At 35.0% G+C, this 25,576-nt stretch overlaps 3 protein-coding genes across 3 annotated transcripts; 1 reads left to right on the top strand and 2 right to left on the bottom strand.

The window, feature by feature from the left end:
• Positions 1-3,979: 3,979 nt before the first annotated feature.
• On the bottom strand, positions 3,980-5,107 carry LOC140823761 (uncharacterized). Its single transcript, XM_073185257.1, has one exon. The coding sequence runs from the start codon at positions 4,979-4,981 to the stop codon at positions 4,301-4,303; it is 681 nt and encodes a 226-aa protein (XP_073041358.1). The 5' UTR covers positions 4,982-5,107; the 3' UTR covers positions 3,980-4,300.
• A 4,103-nt stretch (positions 5,108-9,210) lies between these two features.
• On the top strand, positions 9,211-11,830 carry LOC140823760 (subtilisin-like protease SBT1.6). The gene has a single exon (XM_073185256.1). The coding sequence runs from the start codon at positions 9,254-9,256 to the stop codon at positions 11,552-11,554; it is 2,301 nt and encodes a 766-aa protein (XP_073041357.1). The 5' UTR covers positions 9,211-9,253; the 3' UTR covers positions 11,555-11,830.
• Positions 11,831-13,915: 2,085 nt separating this feature from the next.
• On the bottom strand, positions 13,916-20,656 carry LOC140823759 (uncharacterized). The gene is made up of 14 exons (XM_073185255.1): positions 20,454-20,656; positions 18,595-18,706; positions 17,306-17,418; positions 16,743-16,865; positions 16,463-16,662; positions 15,914-15,989; positions 15,502-15,588; positions 15,290-15,370; positions 15,154-15,186; positions 14,983-15,036; positions 14,859-14,900; positions 14,626-14,704; positions 14,460-14,530; positions 13,916-14,289 (listed from the first exon to the last, which is right to left on the bottom strand). Exons 1-14 carry the CDS (start codon positions 20,616-20,618, stop codon positions 14,206-14,208), a joined length of 1,320 nt encoding a protein of 439 aa, XP_073041356.1. The 5' UTR covers positions 20,619-20,656; the 3' UTR covers positions 13,916-14,205.
• Between the last annotated feature and the right edge of the window lie 4,920 nt (positions 20,657-25,576).

Raw genomic sequence — 25,576 nt, 5'->3', positions numbered from 1 at the left:
GATCATCAGTTTTCCTTCAATCAGTAACCACTTGAATCAGCTATCTTCCAACACCTATGTTTGGCATCAGCTAGTCTTAATAAGATTAGTTTTTGCTTTGACAATCTATTTAGCTCGAGAAACATTAACTCGTGAATAATCAATTTTTCCTTTTAATTTAGATTGCCTTGCCTTTTAATAAATATTCTTAAATCAGTAGCCTTAATTTAAATCACCAAAACTTAAATTATCCAACAACACACATCTATGATACTATTATTTGAAGTCGAAGATTTACAAGATATTTAATTTTTTCCTTCTCTTTTTGCAAAAAAAAAATAATGTAACAATCTGTATCAAACCCAACTTCTATCAGATAATCACAACTTTTGTCTTAATACTGTTTTTCCAAGAACCATCTGTGTGTGTTATATACTGGATCCAAAAACTTTGGACCTCATATGCTTTGTGAATTGTTGAACTAAAACCTAGTTGAAAATTATCTCCAACCCAGATGAAGAGGATTTAATGTATGTAATAACGCCCGCTTCTACCATGTAACCGTAGAGCCAAACCACGCCTATATAATACTCGAGCATGGCCTAGCCTATGTCGAAGATGAATAAATTTCACGCCTACCGATACAGGTGTCATCATATTCCTTAGCCTCCACGTCTATGGGATCTTCAAGAAAATGGTTTTGCCCAAGGGAAACAGCTCAATCGGCTCGATGTGGCTTGGCCCAACCTTGTGATGGTCTTGGTAGTACCGGGGCAACATGGCCAAGGCCGACAAAAACAGTGTTTAATGTCAGTCTGGGCTCAGGTTCTTATGTCGTACAAGCAGTGTTGCACGACCAAGGCCGGTAGGAGAGAACGACGGTAACAGAAATTTCATTAGAAAAGGTTTTGTTGTCATTAAATCATATCCTTTCCTGGAACGTAGAAGCAGGATAAAAAACATACTGAATCTAACACCTTTTCAACTTTCACTCCCTCATTCTAGTTTCGTCAGTTCCGGGTTCTTCTCAACTTGAGAGTAGGTCGAGAAAGGTCTTCTTGCCAGCAAGCACTCCACTCTCCCGGTTAATCAGAAACTAAAATACCAACAGATTCTGGGAAATTTACAAGGACTCGAGAGCTCTGACCCGAGGAATTCATGGCTTTCTTTTCCAGAACTCATTACACTTAATTTCTCGTCAGATAAGTCTCACCTCCACTTATTAACTCACTCAAATCTGAGTTCCTGTCATTAAAAGCACCATCTGACTCCTCACAGGACTAAGAATCCAAATCTTTTCATCACCACGAGTCTAAGCTTTAATAGCGATTGGGTCCGACTCAGCATGCTTACGCTTTTGGGGGGAAACTTTACCATATTTTCCTTCACCTCAACTCCACATCTCCACCATTCAGACCCCCCAAGTTTCAGCAGCAATTGACATAGCAAACTCAGAAACATTCGAGCCATTTTCCATCAGAAAACATATATAGTACATATATATCCAAATTCACCACAAACAGGATGGCAATCATAGCTATTGAATGACAAACGACTAATTAATTATTATTAATTAATTAACACAAGGGCACATACAAATCAGAGGTAAACATTGTACAATTCCTCCCCTCCATAATACAACACAGTAATTTATGTGATTGCTTTTGCACAAAAAGAAAAGAACAATTTGAGAATTCAATCATAATGCAGTCTTACAATTACTTTTTATTTTACTAATAAAAACATTCTGTAAATAATAAACTTAATAAAATATATGAACAATGACCGCATTACAAGGTTATAACGCTGTTTCTATATAATATATTAAAGTGTTAAATCAATTACATTAACTGTATATAAACTATATATTATATAATATCAATTAATAATTATATGGATGAGGAAGGTATCACTGGATCGAGAAAGATGAGAAGCTAGTTGTGCTGTTACCGGGGATTGGAACAAGATAAGGATGTCTCAACTGATTTAAATGTTAGGTGGGTCTTCTCTGGAAGGAAATTAGGTTGAACACCAAAGAACCAAGTGGCTAGAATAACATCAAAGTCAACAGATAGGAACATTGGGACTCTTGCGGCGCGCTAGGGGACTGGAATCAGACACAATACTACACTAACATAGAAGAAAACTTACTTTGAAATTCCGAATCTACCACGTATACTCTGATATATTGGGTTGAATTATCGTTCAGACCCGTAAATACATTGGATCAATAGACCCTATTGGTCTAGAAAGATTTTTCAAACATAGACAGCCATGTGTTTGGATCAAAAAAGGTCAATGAGAAATAAATATGGCATTTCATGAACCAATCTATTGCACTATCTGGACCTAGACATGAATTCAAAGGGAGCTCGACGATTCAACAATGCCAGAGTACCGAGATAAGTGAATGTTTCGGGGGTCTAGCCTCTAGGCAAAAGGCACAAGGCTGCTGCTTGTGGAAGACGGGTATTTATTTCATTGTTGAGATATATTACAACACATTTTCGCGCATATGGAGTAGTCCAAACTGAAAAACAGATAATGACGTGTTTCATCAACAACCAGAGATATTAGCCAAGCAGTTCACCTCTAAATTATTGTGTGGCTTTCAGCTGAACTGCTGAGCCAAAAAGTACATACAAGAGATCATCCTCCCCACAGAAGAGTAATTCATAATCTTTCAACAGCTATCACCATGACACGTGAATGCTGTTGAAAATTAATCTCAGGGATAATACAGTAAACATGGAGAAGACAGACGCAGCCAGGTGCAGCACTTGAAACAAGCGCAAGCCTCTGACTAGGCGCGAAGCATCCAAGAGGCGCAGAAGCTTGTGCATTTAAAGAAGTGGGCTGTTATTTTGTAGTTGAATAAAAATTAACTCAAGAAAAACAGTTTTGAAGCCCAATTGGCAAAGCTCGTGACTACCTAATCACAAAACCCCTATCTCTCGTTCATTTATGCAAGATTTTTTTATCAAGAAGCTCAGAAGTCGTCTATGCAAACTTTTACTATTGTCACACATTTCATTGAATATAATAATCTACAATGTTTCAGCTCCTTACATGACTTATTTTAGTATCTTAAGTGGTGCATCTTAGTTAAATATAATTGTCAATATTAAATTTGAAGAAAGAGAAGCCAATATTATGGTCAAGTGGTGCTTCTTAGTTAAATGTAAAAAGAAATAATAAAACAGAAAATACAAGACATATTTGAAGAAAGAGATGCCAATATCACGTGTCACAGTGACAAAAATATATTTTCCATCACAAGGTAAGTCCTTATCATTCAATGATCTAATTTCTTCAAAACTGGCGTCTCACAATTGTTTTGAAAGATGATAACGATGATATAGTTGAGGACGAAGAGTAATCATGTGAGTTTTTTTCTTTAACATACCATGTACTTGTGACTTTCTATAGAACTTTGATGATTGAAGTTTTTTATGGTTATCATTTACTTTATTAATTAATGAATATTTATTTAGATTTTTTCTATCTTGGTGAAAAATATTTTGATAAGGTATATGTTGTATTTCAAATTTATGTCAAATGCGCTTTAATCCTTCTGAATGCGTATTGCGCCTTAAATAACTATGAAATACAGGGTTTAAGAAACAGAAAGTGATGTTGAAAGATGGCAAAATTGCAACGATGATTTAAAAACCATGATCAGGATGCAGAGTAGTTTCGGTTCTAATTCTGAGCCAATGGGAGAGAACTTAAATAAAAGTTCAACAGCGGCTTTAGGAAAGGACCGGTGAGACGCATTCCTTAGAAATACATATACATTCTCGTATGGGATCCAGAAAGCCAGAATGCATCACCAATTACTTCAAATACCCATGAAACTAACTAAAGTGATCCACTAATTCCCACACATGCATATTCAGAACATTACAGTTCCACAAGAAAAGAATCTAGTTGGAGTACAATGACCATCACAAGTTATTGGAACAGACAAATCAATGAAGCACTGAAGTAAAAATCGAGATGATTTAAATAGACATTTGAAATATGAGGGCAAATAGACTAAGATCATTCGAGCCAAACATGTATATTCATATACATGTACATTTCGCGAACAAAAATAGACACCACACTAGTTTCAATACCAGTATAACATAGGAAAATACCATCGCTGATGAAAAAGGTGACCGTTTGTATCAAAAAAGCAGTAGATCAAGATGAAACAATCCGATTTTAATTCATATGACACGGTTAACCAAATCAGAAAAGCTAATAAAAACCGAGGACAAACCAATAAGGGCACAAGATAGCGAAACCTAGGCGATCTTCAAGTTAAAGGAGTAGCCTAACGGTTGGCGTTCGGGCACTCACGAGAGAAATGACCCTCTTCACCGCAGTTGTAACAGGCACCTCCAGCGCCGCCACCGCCGCCTCCACCACCATACCTACCTCCTCCACCTCCGCCATACCTTCCACCACCTCCACCGCCGCCTCCCTGTGTGCACTCCCTTGCAAAATGACCACCCTCACCACACTTGTAACAACCCCCGCCTCCACCACCGCCACTACTATATCCCCCGCCTCCACCACCATATCCACCTCCGCCACCACCGTATCCACCTCCGCCATAGCCTCCTCCACCGCGACTGCCACCTCTACCCCCTCCTCCGTACCCTCCCCCACCACCTCTACCCCCTCCTCCGTACCCTCCGCCGCCATCTCTACCCCCTCCTCCGTACCCTCCGCCGCCATCTCTACCTCCTCCTCCGTACGAACCACGGGTGCTTCCCTGCACAGATCCACCGTCTGGACCGGTCACGTTGGCCGCCTTGGCTCGTCCATCGCTGCCGTGCTCCACCGTGAACTCGACAGACTCGCCATCACCGAGGCTGCGATAGCCATCGGTCTTTATAGCCGATTGATGAACGAACAGATCTTCGCTACCATCATCTGGAGTGATAAACCCAAATCCCTTTTCGTCATTGAACCACTTGACAGTCCCCTTCTTAACATCACCATCAGCCATCTCTAAACCCTAGTTTTCTCTCAGATTTTACGCGTGAATTATCGAAATTTTAGTTTGATTTTATATCCGCAAAGTATAGGGTAGCGGATTTCATTTTCGAATAAACCATCTTTAATTTCTCGGTTGGGTTCCGAATTTTCCGATCTCAATTTTTTTCTTTTTAAATACATTTGTTGTTTTTTCCCAACATTGGGAAATGAAACCGACATTGTTTTTATCGAGAAAATCCAACGGCCAGGGATTGATGATATTTGACATGTGGGTTTGGAGCGCGAAAATCTGCTTTTTTTCTTCTTCGTTTTACCAACAAATTTAAGTGGCACACAATATTTTTACCTTTAAAATAAAAATTATCCATTTTCGAAATTGAAATAATAAAAAATAAAAGATAATATTTTGTAAATATGGAATTGAGTGGTTGAAATTTATTTTTTGAATTATGAAAGACCTTCGTCTATATACTTAAAATTGGAGCAAAAATTTCTGTGAGACGGTCTCACAGGTCGTATTTTGTGAGGCGGATATCTTATTTGGGTCATCTATTAAAAAATATTACTTTTTATTCTAAGAGTATTATTTTTTATTGTGAATATCGGTAAGATAGACACGTCTCACAGATAAAAATTCGTGAGATTGTCTCACAAGAGACCCATTCTAAAATTGGTCAATATAAAGAAAGTTTGACAAAAACTTGTGTAAGACGATCTTACGAGTCGTATTTTATGAGAGGAAACTCTGATTATATCGAGATTATGACTAAAATGAGAGACAAAATTGATGATAAGTTGATAACAATTCTATTTTATGCAAAATTCGAGATTTGTTTCTGGTGAATCTCAGCTTGGATTTATCCCGGCAATAAAAAAAATTGAAACATACTAAGCATAACAATAATTATAATTATTATAATATGGATAATATATATTATTCTTTTGGAGATATGGCACGTTTACAAAATAATTAAGTAAACCTGAACTTCAAATACTAATAAATTACGATAAAATATTGTAAATTCAATAATAAAAAAATATTTCCTACTTAAAAAATCATTTAAGAAAATACTTTTTTAAACAAAATTATAATGCATAAAAATTTGAATTTTTAGACAGAAAAAGTACCCATGAAAATAATAGTATAGTAGAGATAAAAAAAAATAATAATAATAATAGTATAGTAGCATTAGAAAAAATTAATATTATTATTATATAAAAATTACAATAATATTGTGCAATATATAATATAATAAATAAGTAATATTAAAAATTGGGAGGAACAAAAAGTTGGTCAAAGGGTCGGTGCGAAGTGAAGAGTCAAAGAATATATGGGGAAGGGGCGAGTCTGTGTGAATCTGCGTTTTTTCGTCCTTTCGTGCCTGCAAGACCAACTTCTTTTGTCTGGCCGTGTGGGTATATATGGGGTATATATATATTAATCAAATTTCCAAAAATATATATTATTTATTATTAACATTTTTTACAAATTAAATAGATAATTTTTTTTTATTAAATTCAAATATTATCTTTTAATTATTATAAATATTTTAACATTTAGGATAAGAAATGCTCGCAGCCATCAAAATCATGGCCATAAATTCAATTACAATGACATTTAAATTTCCACATGTTTTTCCTTTTCGGGGGCAAGGGGGGACGACCAATAAATCAAAGTTTTAATGGAGCTTAATTGGTCAGACTTGGGTCTCAGCCCATTTAGAATTTAACGGACTGAGTGATTATCTAAGGCCTAATTTAAATTGATTTGGACAGAAAAAGTCTGGGCCCGTCTCGACCAAGTCCAATTATCAAGTCCATCCAATGGACAGGCATGTAATTTGTGTCTCACTTATTTTTATATCAAAATTGTCATTTTAAATATTTTTCGTGGTTCGTCACAGACTTGAACTTGTTCATGCTCAGATATGTATCGGATGGACGCTTATGCAGTGTTTGGCTTATTTTATGAAGGTTAGATGAGATATTTTTTTATTATCTCGTGTTTGTCTTATTTTTAAGTCATCTTAATTTCGTCAATTGACCAGAGATAACAATAAAAGTGAGCTGCGTTACACTCATCTCCACCCACACGATGAATATGTGATAAATATGATATGAATGAAATTTTACAATTATATCATAGGACAACCACGATTGATTTAAATTTTGCAAGTACTTTTAAGAATTTATAAATAATAAACACAATAATCATACGAGTTAAAAACATATCAAATGTAATATTATTGATATACACTATATCCCTTCCCGATCTCTTGTCCATCCTATCTATAATATCAAACAGTATCATTAGTCATATACTTTTGATTATGAGTGGGTCTCATGTGCGACCGTCTCACGGATCTTAATCTGTGAGACGGATCAACCCTATCCATATTCACAATAAAAAGTAATACTCTGAGCTTAAAAAATAATATTTTTTCATGGATGACCCAAATAAGAGATCTGTCTCACAAATACAACCCGTGAGACCGTCTCACATAAGTTTTTGCCTTTGGTTATTTAGACTAATCTTGTATTTGCGGAGCAAATTTAATTTAATTTAATTTTTAATACATTAAGATTTGTTATTATCGAAACAAAACAAAGGGACGTATATACATGATATATGTACACACAATGAATTTTAGAGATTATGAAAGGGTGTTCGATTTGGCGGAATATAAGACAAATAGTAATGAGTCCGATTTTTAATATTCACACTTTATTAGACGAACATGTTGTACATAGTTTGTCCAATATAATTTATCAGACTGATATGCTTTGCAAATACTTGTACAGGGAAAAATAAAACGGCAGGTTCTCACGTAATGAGAAAAAAAGAAGGAATTTTTTAGGGCTGAATAAATGGGCGGTGTTGCACATGAATTATAGCGTAAAAATTAATTTCCCATGGGATTGAATTGATGATTGAAAACACCAAATAAATGGAGTATCATATCATTTCAATATATATGTATACGTGTGGAGAGAAAAAAAAGAGAGAACTTTATAACCTCTAGGCCCGAATATGCGTTTGGTTTGGGCAATGAGGGTGTACTTACTTGGATTGATTATAACAGAATAAGTTCATTAATTCATTATTTACTTGCCAAAAACTAATGCTCCCCAAATCTACAGGCCCGTCATTTAAAACCGGTTTTACGTGATATCTCATCTTTAATTCCCCAAGGTATAAACTGTTCAGGACGGAGAAAAAAAATTCAAAGAAATCCTAATCTAAACTCTCATGATTCATTCAATCTCATCTCAATTTCTCCTATATTTATACAGTAATCCGAAAATTAGTAAATCAAATCAAACATGTTATTGTTTATATATCACTAATTCACATTCTATAAAATCATTTTAATAGTTTCAACATGATATTGTCCACTAAGTAAACACAATTTCTACTTCTCTGTTTTTCTTCCCGGCCCTCTTAATTAACAATTGGCCCGGTATTTCATCCTTTTAAAGCGAGTCGGGCTTATATTTAATTTTCCCCATTTTATATAATATAATAAAATATAATGTCCCACCATAAATAAAGATTTAAAGAAAGGGACTCCACTATGACATTTGACCACCCTTTGACGCTTACTACTACATACAATCATACATCCTCTACAGGATCAAAACGACGCCGTTGCTATCATCGAAGTCCCATTACCACGTCGTTCCTTCCTCAGGAAACTCGTTTGCCGCCTCGATTGCAGCAAAAATGGGTACCTTTTTTTTAAGCTCCCTTTGAAAGATGACAAAAACTTTTGTGAGATGATCTCACGGGTCATATTTGTGAGACGGATCTCTTATTTGGATCACCCATGAAAAAGTATTATTTTTTATGCTAATAGTATTACTTTTTATTGTGAATATAGGTAGGGTTGACCCGTTTCACGGATTATGACCCGTGAAACGATCTCACATGAGACTCACTCTTGAAATAATGCCCCACACATTTAATTATTGATCATATTTATACTGTTTAATATTTAAATGGTAAATTTTTTTAAAATGCTTTTTATAATTTTTTAATTAATAATGATTTTTATATTTCAATAAAATGGGATAATATATGATATTATTTTTCATCAGATAAATGTGATATTTATATATGTGATATTTCAATTATATTTAATATAGTGTTTAGTTAAATTTGGTTAGAAGTCCCACAATTTAATTTAATGATTCATTTAACGACTAATACAAAACTGAAAGGAGTAATAAAGTTCGTATTTTCTTACTTGAAAGCTCACTCTACCTCCTCGATCGCACTTCAATGGCTACTCTTGTACTTTACTTCCTCCTCATTTCTCTCGCACTGACCCAAGTAAATTGTGATCCAACGCCCAGAACTTACATTGTCAGAGTGGACAGTTCATCCAAGCCGTCAGTTTTCCCCACTCATTACCACTGGTACACCTCTGAGTTCACGGAACCCGCCACCATTCTACATGTGTACGACACTGTTTTCAAAGGATTTGCTGCAGTTTTGACCCCGGATCAGGCGGCTGCAACGCTTCAGCATCCAGCGGTATTAACTTCTTTCGAAGATCGCCGCCGGGAGCTACATACCACAAGATCACCGCAGTTTCTTGGGCTTCGGAACCAGCGAGGTCTGTGGTCGGAGTCTGATTACGGTTCTGATGTTATCATTGGAGTTTTTGATACTGGGATTTGGCCTGAGCGCAGGAGCTTCTCGGATTTGAATCTTGGCCCGGTTCCCAGAAGGTGGAAGGGCGTTTGCGAAGCTGGTGTGAAGTTTGGTTGGAAAAATTGTAACAGAAAAATTGTTGGAGCTAGGTTTTTTGCTAAAGGGCATGAGGCTGCCGCTGGTTTTGGAGGGCTTGTCGGTGGCATTAATGAAACCATCGAGTTCAAGTCCCCGAGGGATGCCGATGGGCATGGGACCCACACGGCGTCGACGGCTGCCGGAAGGCACGCTTTTGGTGCAAGCATGAAGGGCTACGCTTCTGGAATCGCGAAAGGCGTGGCGCCAAAGGCTCGTTTGGCTGTGTACAAAGTGTGCTGGAAGAATGCTGGGTGCTTCGATTCAGATATTTTAGCGGCATTTGACGCAGCGGTGAATGATGGTGTCGACGTCATCTCTATTTCCATCGGCGGCGGTGACGGAGTTTCCTCGCCATATTACCTCGATCCTATAGCAATCGGAGCGTACGGTGCTGTTTCACGTGGGATTTTCGTCTCCTCCTCTGCTGGAAACGACGGCCCCAATGGTATGTCGGTAACTAACCTTGCGCCGTGGCTGACCACCGTCGGCGCCGGCACTATCGACAGAAATTTTCCGGCAGAGGTCGTTCTCGGTGATGGCAGAAAATTCTTCGGCGTCTCTTTGTACTCTGGCAAACCATTGTATGGCAAGATGTATCATCTAGTTTACCCCGGTAAATCAGGTGTACTCTCTGCCTCCCTTTGTATGGAAAATTCGCTGGATCCCAACTCTGTTAGAGGCAAGATTGTGATATGTGATCGTGGCAGCAGCCCACGCGTCGCCAAAGGATTGGTCGTGAAGGAAGCCGGCGGGTCGGGAATGATCCTCGCCAATGGCTTGTCCAATGGTGAAGGTTTAGTGGGCGATGCTCACTTACTTCCGGCTTGCGCCATTGGCTCTGATGAAGGTGATAAAATTAAGGCATATTTATCATCCAATCCGGAGGCCACAGCCACGATAAACTTCCAGGGCACGGTCATTGGAATCAAACCGGCTCCGGTTGTTGCCTCATTTTCCGGCAGGGGGCCGAATGTGTTGAACCCGGAGATTCTAAAACCAGATTTGATCGCCCCTGGAGTTAACATCTTGGCTGCATGGACGGAAGCAGTTGGCCCAACTGGCCTGGATTTGGACACTCGAAAAACGGAGTTCAATATCCTTTCAGGCACATCCATGGCTTGCCCTCATGTAAGTGGTGCAGCAGCCTTGCTTAAATCCGCGCACCCGGATTGGAGCCCTGCTGCTATCCGGTCTGCTTTGATGACCACTGCGAATTTGAATGATAATTCTTGGAACCCAGTTCTTGATGAGTCTAGCAAAAAACCAGCAACTCCATATGATTATGGAGCTGGCCACTTGAACCTTGATTTAGCTATGGATCCTGGACTCGTTTATGACCTGAAAAATCATGACTATGTAAGCTTCTTGTGCGCTATAGAATACGGCCCAAAGACTATTCAAGTGATCACTCGTTCACGGGTGAGTTGTCCGGTCAGGAAGGCATTGCCAGAGAGTTTTAATTATCCATCAATATCTGTGTTATTTCCAAGCTCGTCCAAAGGGCCATCCAAGAAGGTATTCTTTCGTATGGTGACAAATGTAGGAGAGGCAAATGCGGTTTATCGAGTGAGAGTTGAGCAGCCAAAGGGGGTCAAGGTCAGGGTCAAGCCTGAGAAGTTGGTCTTCTCGGAGACGGTTAGGAGGCTCGGGTACTATGTCTCAGTTACGGTTGATGATAAGAATTTGGTAATGGGTGGATCCGGGGCTCTGTTTGGATCACTTTCTTGGCTCGATGGGAAGCATGTGGTTCGGAGCCCCATCGTGGTCACCCAAATCGACCCGCTGTAGAATCGGATACAAAATGCGGATCTTGATTATGGATTCCTCATAGAATGATCCCATGGAGGATGAGTTGTAGAGTAAGCTGGGAAAGGGCAGAAGGTTTTTAGTTTGTGTTTTGGTATGTTTTTCTTATTTACTTTTGTGAGTTATTTTCATCAAATTTTTCTCTTAGTTTGTTGCTTATGAGTAACGTGAATACTGAATAGTGTGATGTAATTGTGAGAATCAAATGTCTTTCGGTGCTGATTTTAGTGGGATTTGAATCATCTATTGTGTTGAAAATACATTCAAACACCAAATGTTGTTCATTTTTTACACGAGATGATCACATGATCATGTGTTATCATCTCGTTTAATTTGAATTTTTTTTAAATTTACCTCATTTGATGTGATATTATGATCACGTAATTATTTCGTGTAAAAAATTCACAGTTTTCAACACAATAAAAGAGCCAAATTCATTTTATTGTCATGTAAAATAGAGGAAAGAGAGGCATTATTTGGAGTAGTGCAGTGTTGTGTCCACATCCCATTAAACATAGGAAACGAATAGAAAGACTACTGTTGTGCTTCTGACACATCTAACTTAATTCAATATTCACGATTGAATTTAACATATATTAACTCAAAAATAAAGTCGTGTGAAGTTTTCTTACTTATTGAATGATTGATTTAAAGGCATAAAATTTGATTCTGGAATCTCAAACAGTCGATTTTTTTGATCTATCGATCGATACGGGAAAATTCCGACAACTTGGGTCGGGATATTTTTTGGACGAGATTCGGTATAGAGATTTGAAGGGATTTAGCTAGCTATATGAATAGTAAATTGTTAAAATTAAACTACACATTATATTTATATATATATATATATATATATATATATATATAATGTGTAGTTTAATTTTAACAATTTACTATTCATCGAGGGTGCAGGGTAACAACCCTCTATATATATATATATATATATATATATATATATAGAGGGTTGTTACCCTTCACCCTTGAGTGCAGGGTAACCGTGGACGACAGCTGAGCTAGCGCACAGCTGTCGCCCACATGTGCATTTTTTTTTTTTTTAAACAACGTTTAGCGACGGTTTTTAAGCATCCGTCGCCAATAGCGACGGATGTTAACACACCGTCGCTAAACGTCTAATTTTCAAAAAAAAAAAAACGGACAGAGGGGGACAGAGGGGCGTTCACAAAATCGATTCTCCCGTCCAACCTACCGCCCCACAACACAGAAAAGTTTGAGTGAAACTTGAGCTTTTAATTTCTTTTTTATTCATAAAATTGTGAGGTTTCAAGCAAACTGTGCTTTTGAGGCGCACGGAAATTTTTTTATTTGAGCCGCACTTACATTCACAAATACATCGAACCAAATTTTTATTTCTAACAACTTCGATTTACATTCACGCACATATTTTTATACCCGAGGTTTTCTAACACATTCACGCACAAACTCTATCGGGAGTGATAAATTTTCCGACAACATCGAGTTACCTTCGGATTTGAGGCGCACGGAAAAACCTTGCACGAGATCTCCAGATTTGCCTTCAGTTGAACCTCACTTTTCTGTATTGTGTTTCTCTCAAACTTTTCTGTGTTGTGGGCGGTAGGTTGGACGGGAGAATCGATTTTGTGAATGTCTCTCTGTTCTCCTCTGTCCGGCTTTTTTTTAAAAATTAGACGTTTAGCGACGGTTTTTCAGTAGCGACGGAATATGAAAAACCGTCGCTAAACGTTGTTTAAAAAAAAAGAAAATGCACATGTGGGTGCCAGCTCAGCTGTCGCCCACGGTTACCCTGCACCCTTGTTTAGCGACGGTATGAGGTGCAGGGTAACAACCCTCTATATATATATATATATATATATATATATATATCCTTAATTTATTTTCATTCTTTTTGGTGTAGTATGAGTTGCGAGACGTAAATTGTTATTCTATTCAATTAAATATTAAATTTTATAGTGATTCAACATTATTGTCCGTAAAGTGAATTTTATATTTTAATAAAAATCAAAGGATAATGTAACATACTCTAATAATGATTGTCTTTCAAGTAACTTTTATTGCCATTAATAATTATATAATAATAAATTGATTAATAATTCATTAATATATAATTTATTATATAGTGCCATCATAAATTGATTATGAAATTGGAACCCACTGCATGAGGTTAACGAGTCATGTCAAGAGATTAATTGCAATTGACACGAGCCTACCAAAATGCAAGTCAGATTCTTCTAAGAAATCTTTGGAAATATCTTTTCCAAAAATCAAAAATTAAGAAAAAAAAATCTTTGAAACGACAAAATAATTGTGGGAAATATCAGCTTACAGATAAAAAGTTTCATATAGTATTTACTTATTTATGTTTAAAATTTTGTTTGATCGACAATATAACAAAATATGTGGTCCTTGGATAAGACTTCTACGTGAGATTAAAATCAATACACACAACAATTTATAAAGTTGGGACTTTTACTGATCTGTGGGCTTAGATGTTGTGGATATACTGTCAAAACAATGCACTGGAATATATTTTTAAAAAATGGGATGTACTTTTTATACAGGTTTCGTTCCGAAATTTTTTCGAGAAACCGGAACTTTAAACAATGAATCAGGCTTATCGGAAACTCGACGTCGGACTAGGCCAAAGTGCAGACCTTGTTTCGGTCTCTAGAGAAATGGGGCACAATCTTTATCATGACACTGAGAATGAAACCTATAAGCTGCACATAAATGAAGATTGTAGTCCAAGAGATGGCTATATATTGTAACTTGGAATGAGATTGCTTGTCCTTTTTGAAATATAATTGATAAAATTTGAATTTTTTTTTTTTTTTTTTTACACTTAGCATCGTGTTTTAAATATTACTTACTGTGAAGAAAATATACGTACCCAAGAAAGTCCAAGGCAGAAAATACTGAAACCAGGGAAGTTAAAAGGAGCTTCGTCCGACAAGAATAGAGCTGGAAAAGATAGGTTAAGATAAGAATATGCAACCACTCCAATACATGAAGATGTGTAAGTTTTTGTTTACATATACGCAACCGGTTTTGTTTACCTGAAAGAGGACTAAATGCCAATGGAGAGACGACATTGGCAAGTGAAGCTACGCCCAAAATGCATCCTTGAGCAATCCCCTGAAATATTAAAGAAAACACAGTCCTAATATCAGTGTTCCACCATTAAAAAAAAAAAAACAATTCTGTCCGGATTAAAGCATAGACTGGTCGAGGCCCGAGAGCCATTAAAAGTTTCCAAGCCTCTAAGAAATCCTTGAGTTGAGAAAGTGACCTGCTCACAGGGCCCAACTTGCTTTGAAATAATGCATCTTACCTGTAAGTTTCAGAGACATTTTTCAAAATTTCGTGAAACAAATAGTAAAATCGGACGATGGCTGAAAGTTTGCGCAGCTTACACTAGGACTAGTGAGGAAAAGGAAGGTTCCCAGCAAAGCAGCGGCATAAGGTACCTGCAGATTATGCAAGTGATGAGAACTTGAAACAAAGTTTTTAATGAATAAGAATTCAAGTACCATTCATGGTGATTGACATTGTACGATATAGATTAGAAGATTTGAAAATCTTACCCACGGAGTCCATGCTATGCTGTAAAATAACATCTGCACAAAACCCAAAAAAAGGGAACTAAGAATCTCATTATTTCCAGAGGATTCATAAGTTTATTGCTATAAAAGAAAGGTTTAAGAGTTGGAAGTAGCATACATTCAGAAATCCAGCAAAGAGTCCTATGGAAAGCAATGTCTCCTCTCCTAAAATTGGACCAAGAATAGGCATCAAGAGCATCTTCAAAAAAATTTCAAATTTCACAGATCAATCACCAAACTCGACCAATTAATAGCACAAGAGCCATAAAGAAATATACTAGCGAGAAACAAAATAAGAAAACACGCCAGGGATAAGCAATTGTAAGATACATTTGACAAGGTCGCTCCAAGGTAAGTGATGAGCCATATATCGGCAAATTGATCTTTCCTGTAGTGGAATCGTGCCTTCAAGTAATACTGCAGGAAAAAAGGGTAAATGATTGTTGACATAATTTCAGCTTCATGTTTCATGTAATCACATTTAGTGCAATGCTGAGAAACACCGTCAATTTTGGGTTTCCTATACATAGATATTACAACATTTAGTTAATACCTAAAAATTCAGAAAAAGTAAATATGAAAAAAGGATTCGTTGGAGGTAAGATAACAGCTAGTACAGATGTCCATGGAGAACTCAGCAGCATGTTACAAGCTGGGATGGATTGCAATATATAACTTAAAAGAAACGTGGTATCTTGATCATAAATACGAAAGTCACGTAAACATAGAGGAGGAAGTGTACCATCAAGAAAGCTTGAATTCCTGCCTCTGAAAGGCCATTGAAGAAAGATATAGCTGTTGCGAGTGAAAGAGTAGTGCTGCAGATACAATCGGAGGTCAAAATGACTGTCATTCCATAAAATCAATCAAAATTCGCAATTATGCCGAATAGCGGCAAATTGTCCATGTATTTCACAACATAACTTCAAAAATCATGAAACCAATAGAAGCAAGCCATATTATGGGCAAAACCAAACCTTTGTACCATGATAATAGAATAAAACTACATCAGATTACTGAAGTTCTCGTACTATAGCTATTTGTCGAGAAAGAGTTTAAATGACAAAATCAAGAGGAAAAGTATTTGAAAATGAACCTGTTACTGCTGTAAGTTAATGACGCACAGCAATATGAAAAAACCCATCAGGGAATCCAAGATTGCATAGAAAGATGAGGATCAGAAAGATAAAAACTCTAGGGCCCTATCCATGAAAATGGTTAAGAAAGCGGCAAGTTCTTTAGTAATGGAGTTCAAACTGAGGCTAAAATCACAGGCAAGTAATCACCCTACCTACTCCTCAGCATTTGAATTACGTCATGAAGAAATGAGCCTTTTGTGGCCTCTGTCTTCTTCATTGTTCCATATCCAGTTTCGTCCGTTTCAGTCCCTGACTTTAAGATAGGCTGCTCCAGAGCATTAATGTGTTGAGGTGTCTCCTGAAGAAAGACTCTCATGTACACTGCTGCTACAACAGATACAACTGCAGCTACCTGTAATGAATAGAAACATTAAACTGACCAGCTGCCAAAACACTGAGGATACTAAAGGGTAGCATATTTGTTATAAAAACCTGAAATATCCGAGTGGGGGGAAGTAATCGGGCAGCTAATGTACCACTGACGGTTCCTGCGGATATTACACCAGACAAGAGTCCAAATGCCGATACACGTTTCCCCTCTGATACATTGTCGGCCTGAATAAAAATGTTTACATCTAATGATCAAAACACAATGCACTGAGAAAGAATGATGTCCTACAGAATTCTCGAATAATATTTCAGCAGCTTCAGTTATACATGCTTCAGATCCAGCTTTCAAAAGACCATACTTAAAACTATGCAAAATAGCATGAATTTGTAGGCAAAGTGACTTCATTTAAGCAGTGAGGGTGAAATGCATTGGCCCCCCCTTGGAAATGCTCAATGGCAAACAGACCCTAATTAAAAAATAGATGCAAAACTCATGTGATTATAAAAATATTGCCAAAAACCTCATCTCCTACATTAATGTTCCCAAATGCGCATTTTTGCACATCTCTATGTTCATCGACTGTTTTACTCAACCCAAAATAGTATGTGTGAACAATATTCTGATACAGAAACACAAAATATAGATGTGATAGTGTTTTACTAACCAAACAACCAAGGGAAAGGCAGATGAGACCACCATCGCTGACCATGGAAGATAAAGTCTTCAAAGCAAAATACACGTAGAAGGAAGTTGATGTCCGATTCAATGCCAATACCACTGCACATAATTTCCAAATAAAACATTTAGACAAATAGAAAACGTTGTGTAAAGTTAAGATATGCAAAATAAAATAACATAAACATCCAAGGACGTGATATGATTCGACTTTTGGCCTACTACATGCTTAAAATAAACGAAAAAAACCATTATCAACAGAATAAAAACTACTTAAGCTCGACAAATATCTTTCAACGCCAAAATCTCAAATCTAAAATATACCAAAAATGTCTCAACCAAATAATTAGAACACACAAAGTATCAGAGAGACTGCATCTCAGATGATATTCACTTGAAAAGACACAAAAGAGAGAATACCAATCAATCTGGAATACTAACAACATCGAGTATATACATTAATTGAGAACACTTTGGTGTGGTTCTTAAAGATATATCATGTTTATAGGCCACAGAAAACCCAAAAACCATAGGCCTTAGGTTCAAGCAAACTATACGGGATTAAGTAAAGCCATAACCGATTGAAAACATCAAAGTGAAAAAAACATTCCACGCCACTACTACTTAACTCAATTATTCGTATTAAATTCCTAAAAGCTCTGTATAATGCCAATCCCGAAAAATCAAATGAAATTGTTCAAAGAAAGGCTCCTTATCAAATCCAATTCGTCTGGATTCTTTCCCCAACGAACAAAGAGAGCTAGGTGAAATTTCCAAATGAAATGGAGCATAATCTTGGAAGAAACAGCCTATGTGTTTCTCAATACTAGATGGAACATATGCTCATTTGACTGAATACTTGACATAGTGAAATAGCCTAGAGAAATATGAATATTTAGAAGATATGAAATTTTAAAATTTTCCTGTGTCAAACATCTGCCCTTCAGCATCATATCCAAGAGTTCACATTCAAGATCAAAACTCGGATCTCAACCAATGTACTCCCATTGATAAATGATCAATGATTTACGTAATTAAAACAGCCACTATTTATGACCATAGAATACAAGTTTGAGTTAGTGTTGATCACGCTGAGGCATATCGTAATAAAGGGTGTATAATATGAGGATAATGTGAAGGAGGGGTATAACTTCAATTATCATAGAACTCAAGCCAAACCAAATACTAGATGAAACAAGCATGTTTCGTGCAAATGGTGCCTATATTGTTATGATGTAATCTGCCTAGGCGAAACCCAATTTCATGTAACTTGCATACCGAGTGGAAGACTGCCGAGGGTCAAGGGGATTGTGAGCAAAACTTTTCGTCCATAAGCATCAGACAGCTTGCCAATAAGTGGAGTCAATACCACCGACCCCACTCCCGCAATCTGCGTGAAATTAAACAAAATAATGTAATCCGCTAAATCCACAACATGCCGTGTGATGTTTTGAGATATTGGATACAAATTCTAGCTAGATCATCGTTTCCACTTGAAGTGTCCGAAAAGATTCTGGAGTTCTTTCGCAATTTGGATTCAAATGATCCATGGCTTTGTAACAACAATTTCAAACCAAACCTCGAACTCGAACCACAAATGGGTAACGAACTAACAATCTCTCTGCATTTTTTTTTCCAATTTTAGGATGGCGATGGGCTTCCATCTCCAACATGGAGAATTTCTTTAAACTAGATATTACATGGCTACAATCTTTCTTTTTTATCCTTGGACTAAAATAAAATTTGATAAATTATAAAGACACTAAATTGATATTTAAATAATTAAAATAAAAAATAAAAAAAATGTATGTTGAAATTTGAAAAAACATAAATAAAATCATGTAAGTTACTCGGTCTCGAACACGAAATCTCATCTCAATTTTAGTGGAACAAATTAATCATTTGACAAGTTGAATTTTATAGATCTTGAACTCGAAATCTCATCTCAATTTTATGACCTTCATGTACGATGAATATAAGGCATGTAAGCTACTCGATCTTATGCATATTTCACGATATGATATATTATTAAAAATTTGAAATATCGATGTCAGATAGTTATAATTTATTATAATCGTGTCTACATTTAGGTCACAATTAAGTGGAAAAAGAAAATAACATGGCAAGTTAAAAGGATTATTTTTTTCTCCTACATAATTTAATGTGCTTTTATAATAAATCCGTAATTATTGGTGTAAGACAAAATTAGGTCAGAAGACATATATCCAATTTTGACATTCAAACTCCGTCCGACCATCTTCCATATTGAATTCATATACTACGTTTTTTCCGGTTCATTTCACCCTATCTTGTGAGGCACTGTCCTCCATGAGGTGATCAAAGGCCCAGATTTATACACACATACACCCCATGAAGTGATCAAAGACCTAAATTTAATCACCATGTAAAATCAATGACTGAGATCCTGTGAGGGTACTGCCCCCACAGGTAGCATCGACATTACCGTTTTTTCCCCATATACTCAACATATTATATAATCCTATACGCTACATAATTTTTTTTAAAACGATCATTTCAATAAAAAAAGAGTATAGCTATCATAAATTTATTTGTAATTTTAAATAACACTGCATCACCGGTCTTAAAGAATCAAGTTGTCCATTTAACTAAGTAAGCCGAACTCTAAACTCCACAAGTTTATTTCGAATGTCTCTTGTTAAGAACTAACGATTTTTTTAAAAAAAAATTTGGTCATGTATATTTTCTCCTTATGATTTTGGTAACATATATTATCAAATATAAGCCTTAGTTCGTTATCTTGCGATTTTGGTAATTTTAGTCATTCTTAGATGCGACACTGTTACCTATATTGCGTTAACATATATAGTTGATAAAAAAAGTAAAAAAAGAAACTAAAATCGTCAAAAATAGACATATACATGACTAAGACACTTTTAATAATATAGATGATTAAAATCTCAAAATAACAAACATACATGACAAAAAATACAATTTTTCTACTCCCGTTTCCAAAATATATTTGATTTGTTTTCATAAAAACCAAAACTTCAATTTTTTTTATCGCAAAAAAACTAAAACCATGCATGAAAACAATATTCAGTGGAAATGAACAAATTCGCAGGAATTAATTTGTGAGAGCATATATATATACGTACCGCTTGCTGAAAGCCTGTAAGATAGATTGCGAGGGAGCATTCAGATTTTCCAGGGCAGATGGCTTCCATCGTCACGTCAGCAATGGTCGGGTTCACTAACAACGAAGCGAACGTCGACAAGAATACCGTCACGAACAGATGAATCAAATTCTTCAAATTATCCATTTTTATTCCTTTCCACTACTCCCTCAATTTGATCATATATATATATATATATATATATATATATATAAAAAAAAAGTTCTCAAGGAATCTTAAATTGGCTTTTTTTTCCTCACCAAACACATTCAATTATTAATTTGGACATAAAATTATTATAATTATGTCTTTGTAACTGAGCTAAAGATTCTGGATTAGCTGGCGATCGAGGTGTTTGTGTTGTGATTTTTTTTTTTTACAAAAAAAAAAGTAGATGCATATATATTAATCTCTTGTGGTTGGTGAGCAGAAGGCCGACATTATCCTTAGATGAATTCATATTTATGTATAATTTACTTATTACATTGATTGTTTTTTTTAAAAAATGAATATTGGAATGATTAGTACTGCAGTTACATAATTAATCAGCTTCTAACAATTTGTATAGGTGTGAAAGTGAGTGGACAATATATATACATATATATAGTTTTGATATATTGTACATCTATTGTATACATTTATGCAAACATCGATGATATGACACTTACATATTTGATATAGAATTTTTTATGTTTCAATACATCCAATATCTATATATATATATATATATATATATATATATATATATATATATATATATATATATATATAAATTTGAGTTGAACTGTTATTATCATCTATATATTTTAGTAAAACGATTATCCGTACCACATCATTAATGAACTTTAATTTCGACGTGATTTGATTTATTTTGTAAGTCGTAACAAACTTGACATTAATATTTCCCAATCAGAAATAAGTCGATACTAAAACTAATTTAAAAAAGAGTGGTTGGGTGGGTGCACGGAATGAAGCAATAATATTTTATTTCATAAGAACCATTAATATATTTATCTTGAATTGATAAATTATATTGTCCGAACCTTATAAATAATTAAATCTAACATTCTTAAACGTTGCTTAATTAATTTATTGGACAACTTTTTCGTGATCGGTTGAACTGTTATTTAATTTCTTTTATTAGTTATACAATAAATAAATAAATTGGATCATCGACCTTTGATTCAAGTTGTAGGAAACGATCAAAACGAATCATTTGGTGAAGTCTTCGTCAGATTAATTTTTGCATATAAGATCCAATTATTTATAAATTTTGCAAACAGTATAATAATTTTAAACTACACACTATTTAATTTGTCCTTGCAGCCATTTTTTATGTTAAAAAATTATGATTTTGAAGGCAATTAAGGATATTGGAATTATTGTGATTTGCTTAGAAAAAAATTGTCGTGTGGTAGATTTTGTGGGTAAGACTTTATAAGCACTTAAAATAACATGTATGACTTTTCTGTAAGGTTTCCTCGAACTATTGCATATTACCGATCTAATCTAGATTATATGTTGATTATTTAAATTTTTATGTAATAATTTAAGACAAAAACTTGTGTGAAACGGTCTCACGGGTTGTATTTTGTGAGACATATATCTTATTTGGGTCATTCATATGCTAAAAGTATTACTTTTTATTGTAAATATCGATATGGTTAACTCGTCTCACAGATAAAGATTCATGAGATCGTCTTACAAGAAACCTGCTCATAATTTAAATATATACACACAACACAAGATACACTATATTATTAAGGCATGCATAATTTATCCTAACTAATATTGGTATACCAAATATATCCTTATTTCATTTAATATTTGAATGTTAAACAAATCAAAAATTAGCTATGACATAAAAGTATTTCAATATATCATCCAAAATTTTTTATAAAACACCACAAATTTTTATAAACATTCTTCTGAACAATAATTTATAAAATTTGATCTTTTAATGTAATCTTTAAATTTTTTACACAAAATGTAGGTTTATTTTTTTAAAATCTACCTAATCACTTGTTTGGTTCGTTTTTTATTTAACCAAGACAATCCCTCCTATGAATGATTAGATTATTATTATATTAGATAGGTTAAAATAATACCTCATCACCACCTATGATTATTTATCTCACTCTTAATACATCCTATTTTTCCAATTTTACTCTTCTCCTAAATTAAACTCACCACCACTTCCTTCCACCGACCACCCACCGGCAACCCCGCCAAAGGCCGGCCACCGCCGACCACCTCCGCCGGCCGCCGGCCACCACCGCGGCAACCGCCGACCACCGCCGCGCCGTTTCCGGTCGACCGCCGACAGCTGCCGGAATGGAAGAAAGAAAAAAAAGAGGAAAGGGCAATTTAGTACTTTCATCAAAAAATTCAAAATTATCCTACACTTAAAAATCTTACCAAACAAAATACTATTTTACACCATATATTATATTTCTACGACAATCATTTTCTTTATTATTTACATACTAATCATTAGTTTATTTTATCCTTCAAATCAAATGCTGCCTAAAAGATATACTAATGTTCAAAGGCACATACATGCCTCTCTAAAAAGTATAAGTTTAATTAATTTGATTTATATTTAATGATGATCAAAATGTATTTATAAAAAATAGTGAAGTATTACACTATTATTTTGATATATGAATTAAAAAATAAATAAAAAAAAACTTAAGTATGAATAAAACATTAAAACTTACAACTAGGGGTGTTCAAACTTCGGATAAAACCGAAAAAACCGAAAATCCAAACCGAAAAAACCGAACACTAAACCGAATCGAAAACCGAATTTTATAATTCGGATATAAATGTTAAAATCGAAATTAATTTGGTTCGGTTTCGGATTATAAATGTCAAAACCGAACCGACCGGAAAAATCGAAATTTAATTAAATTAATAATATTATTTTTATTTTTTATTGAATGATATTAGTGAATGAAGAATTATTTTGAATAATACTTAGTTGATTGTTGTTTATGTAATTCATTTGTACTTTATATTTAAATATTTTACTAAGAAATCATTTAAAAAGATAACATATTATATTTTATAATACACTTATATTATTAATTTAAATAATTGTATCAACACCGAAATAACCGAACCATTTCGGTAGAAAACCGAACTGAACCGAAGAAAAATGATTCGGATATCGGATTATATATTTGTAAAACCGAAAATCGAAAAAACCGAAATAAAAAACCGAAAACCGAACCGAACCGACCGATGAACACTCCTACTTACAACTTAATGGTTAGAGAATAAATACTCTATCTACTGAACTACAAGGATTTACATAAAATTTTTAGCACTTTATTAAAACAGACCATGACACCAAAAGTTAGTGACTATAAGTTCATCAAACTTAATTATATAACTAGTGCACCGACACATGCGTTGTGTGATTTTACAATATTTTTTATAATTCATTTGATATATTAAATGAGGATCAAAATAGAATTATAAGAAAATAATTAAAGACTATACTGTAATTTTGATATATGAATTAAAAAATAAATAGAATAAAGAAATTGAGAAAAAAAAACAAAGCAGAAATTGAACCTAGAACTTAATAATTAAGAAACCAGAATTTTATCCACTATGCTACATGTGATTTGCAATAAATTTTTAACACTTTATTAACATATATAAATATTAAAACAAGCCATGAGACTAAAAATGAATTACTCTAAAAGGCTCAAACTTAATAATATGATATATATTATCTCTATATATATGTATATATATAGGATTGATGTGGGCCTCTATTTTCCACTTTCAATAGAAGGCCTTAATCTATGATACAAATCCACATGATCCAAAAAAGTAGATGAGATCCTACCTATGTGGGTACTGCCCTCACTTTATTTCAATTGATAAGATCTTATCATACATATAATTTCAAAAAAAAAAAGCGGGTCATATATATGCATGAACAAATCTTGACCATCCATCCTATCACGATGATAATGCCCACATGGGTAAGATGAAATAAACCATCCAAAGCTGGGTGACACACACGTGAAAATTTGTTGGTTTTTCATTTGCCCCCATTTTTTCTCCATTTTTAAGGAGGTTACTTGAACCAATTAATATTTAAGGTTACATCAAATATTTTTTTATATATATTTCATTTGTATGTAGCAAGTGCATGGAAAAGATACGCGTGCTGTTGGGGGATGGATATGGCATAAAATATTGTGAGTTCTTGCGAGAGCAAAATATTTCCTGATGGGGAATCAAAGTTTCGAGCCTTAACTCAAAAAGGGAAAAATGTCATGTTTCATTCATTTCGTATGTATCCAGCAGGGGCGGATTTAGTGTAGGGCGAACGGGGGCCACGGCCCCCCCAAAAAATTTAAAAAAAATTTTTAGTATCGGCGACGGTTTGGTTAAACCCGTCGCAATATAGCGACGGTTATTAATAAAACCGTCGCTATTTTTCTATATATACCACCCTTGCCGAACATTTTCTTAAACGATTTCGTCCATATCAAGTAGTTGTCAGTACTCATACTTATTTTCAGAAAGCAGGTAATTCTACATCCTCTTGAACTTATGGATTATTGAATTCATGTTTGATTTATGAGATTTTATTGTGTTATGATGTTAGTTGATTTAAACGATCAGATTTTATTTATTGTTTCAGGTGTAGTTTTTTTTTCATAAATGGGAAAATCTGGTACAATTGATAAATTTTTTAAAAGAAAGATACCAAATCAATTAGATTCACCCAACTCTACAGCTCAGTCCATAGCCTCGGATGATAATCTTCCACCTGAGGTTGAGTCTCAAAAGTTTAGAAAGGTTGAAAATACCGGGGTTGATCTTAACTTGTTAGAGCGTGATCCAGGATTGCGTCGACAAATATGGGAATACTCAAAATGCATGTGACTCATTGAGATATCTGGATATATGCAAATTGGTTGAAAAGTTTTATCCACAAGATTTTACTAGTGACGAAAAAGAGCGACTAGAAATGCAGTTGAAACATTATGAGCATAATGTAGTTATAGGGTCATACTACAAAAGTCTTTCAACTCTTTCTGAGTTGTGTCAATGGTTGGTGAAGACTAAAAAAGCTG

The sequence above is a fragment of the Primulina eburnea genome, chromosome 2, assembly GCF_022965805.1.
Source record: "Primulina eburnea isolate SZY01 chromosome 2, ASM2296580v1, whole genome shotgun sequence".
Lineage (NCBI taxonomy): Eukaryota > Viridiplantae > Streptophyta > Magnoliopsida > Lamiales > Gesneriaceae > Primulina > Primulina eburnea.
This window is presented reverse-complemented; position numbering and strand designations above follow the sequence as displayed.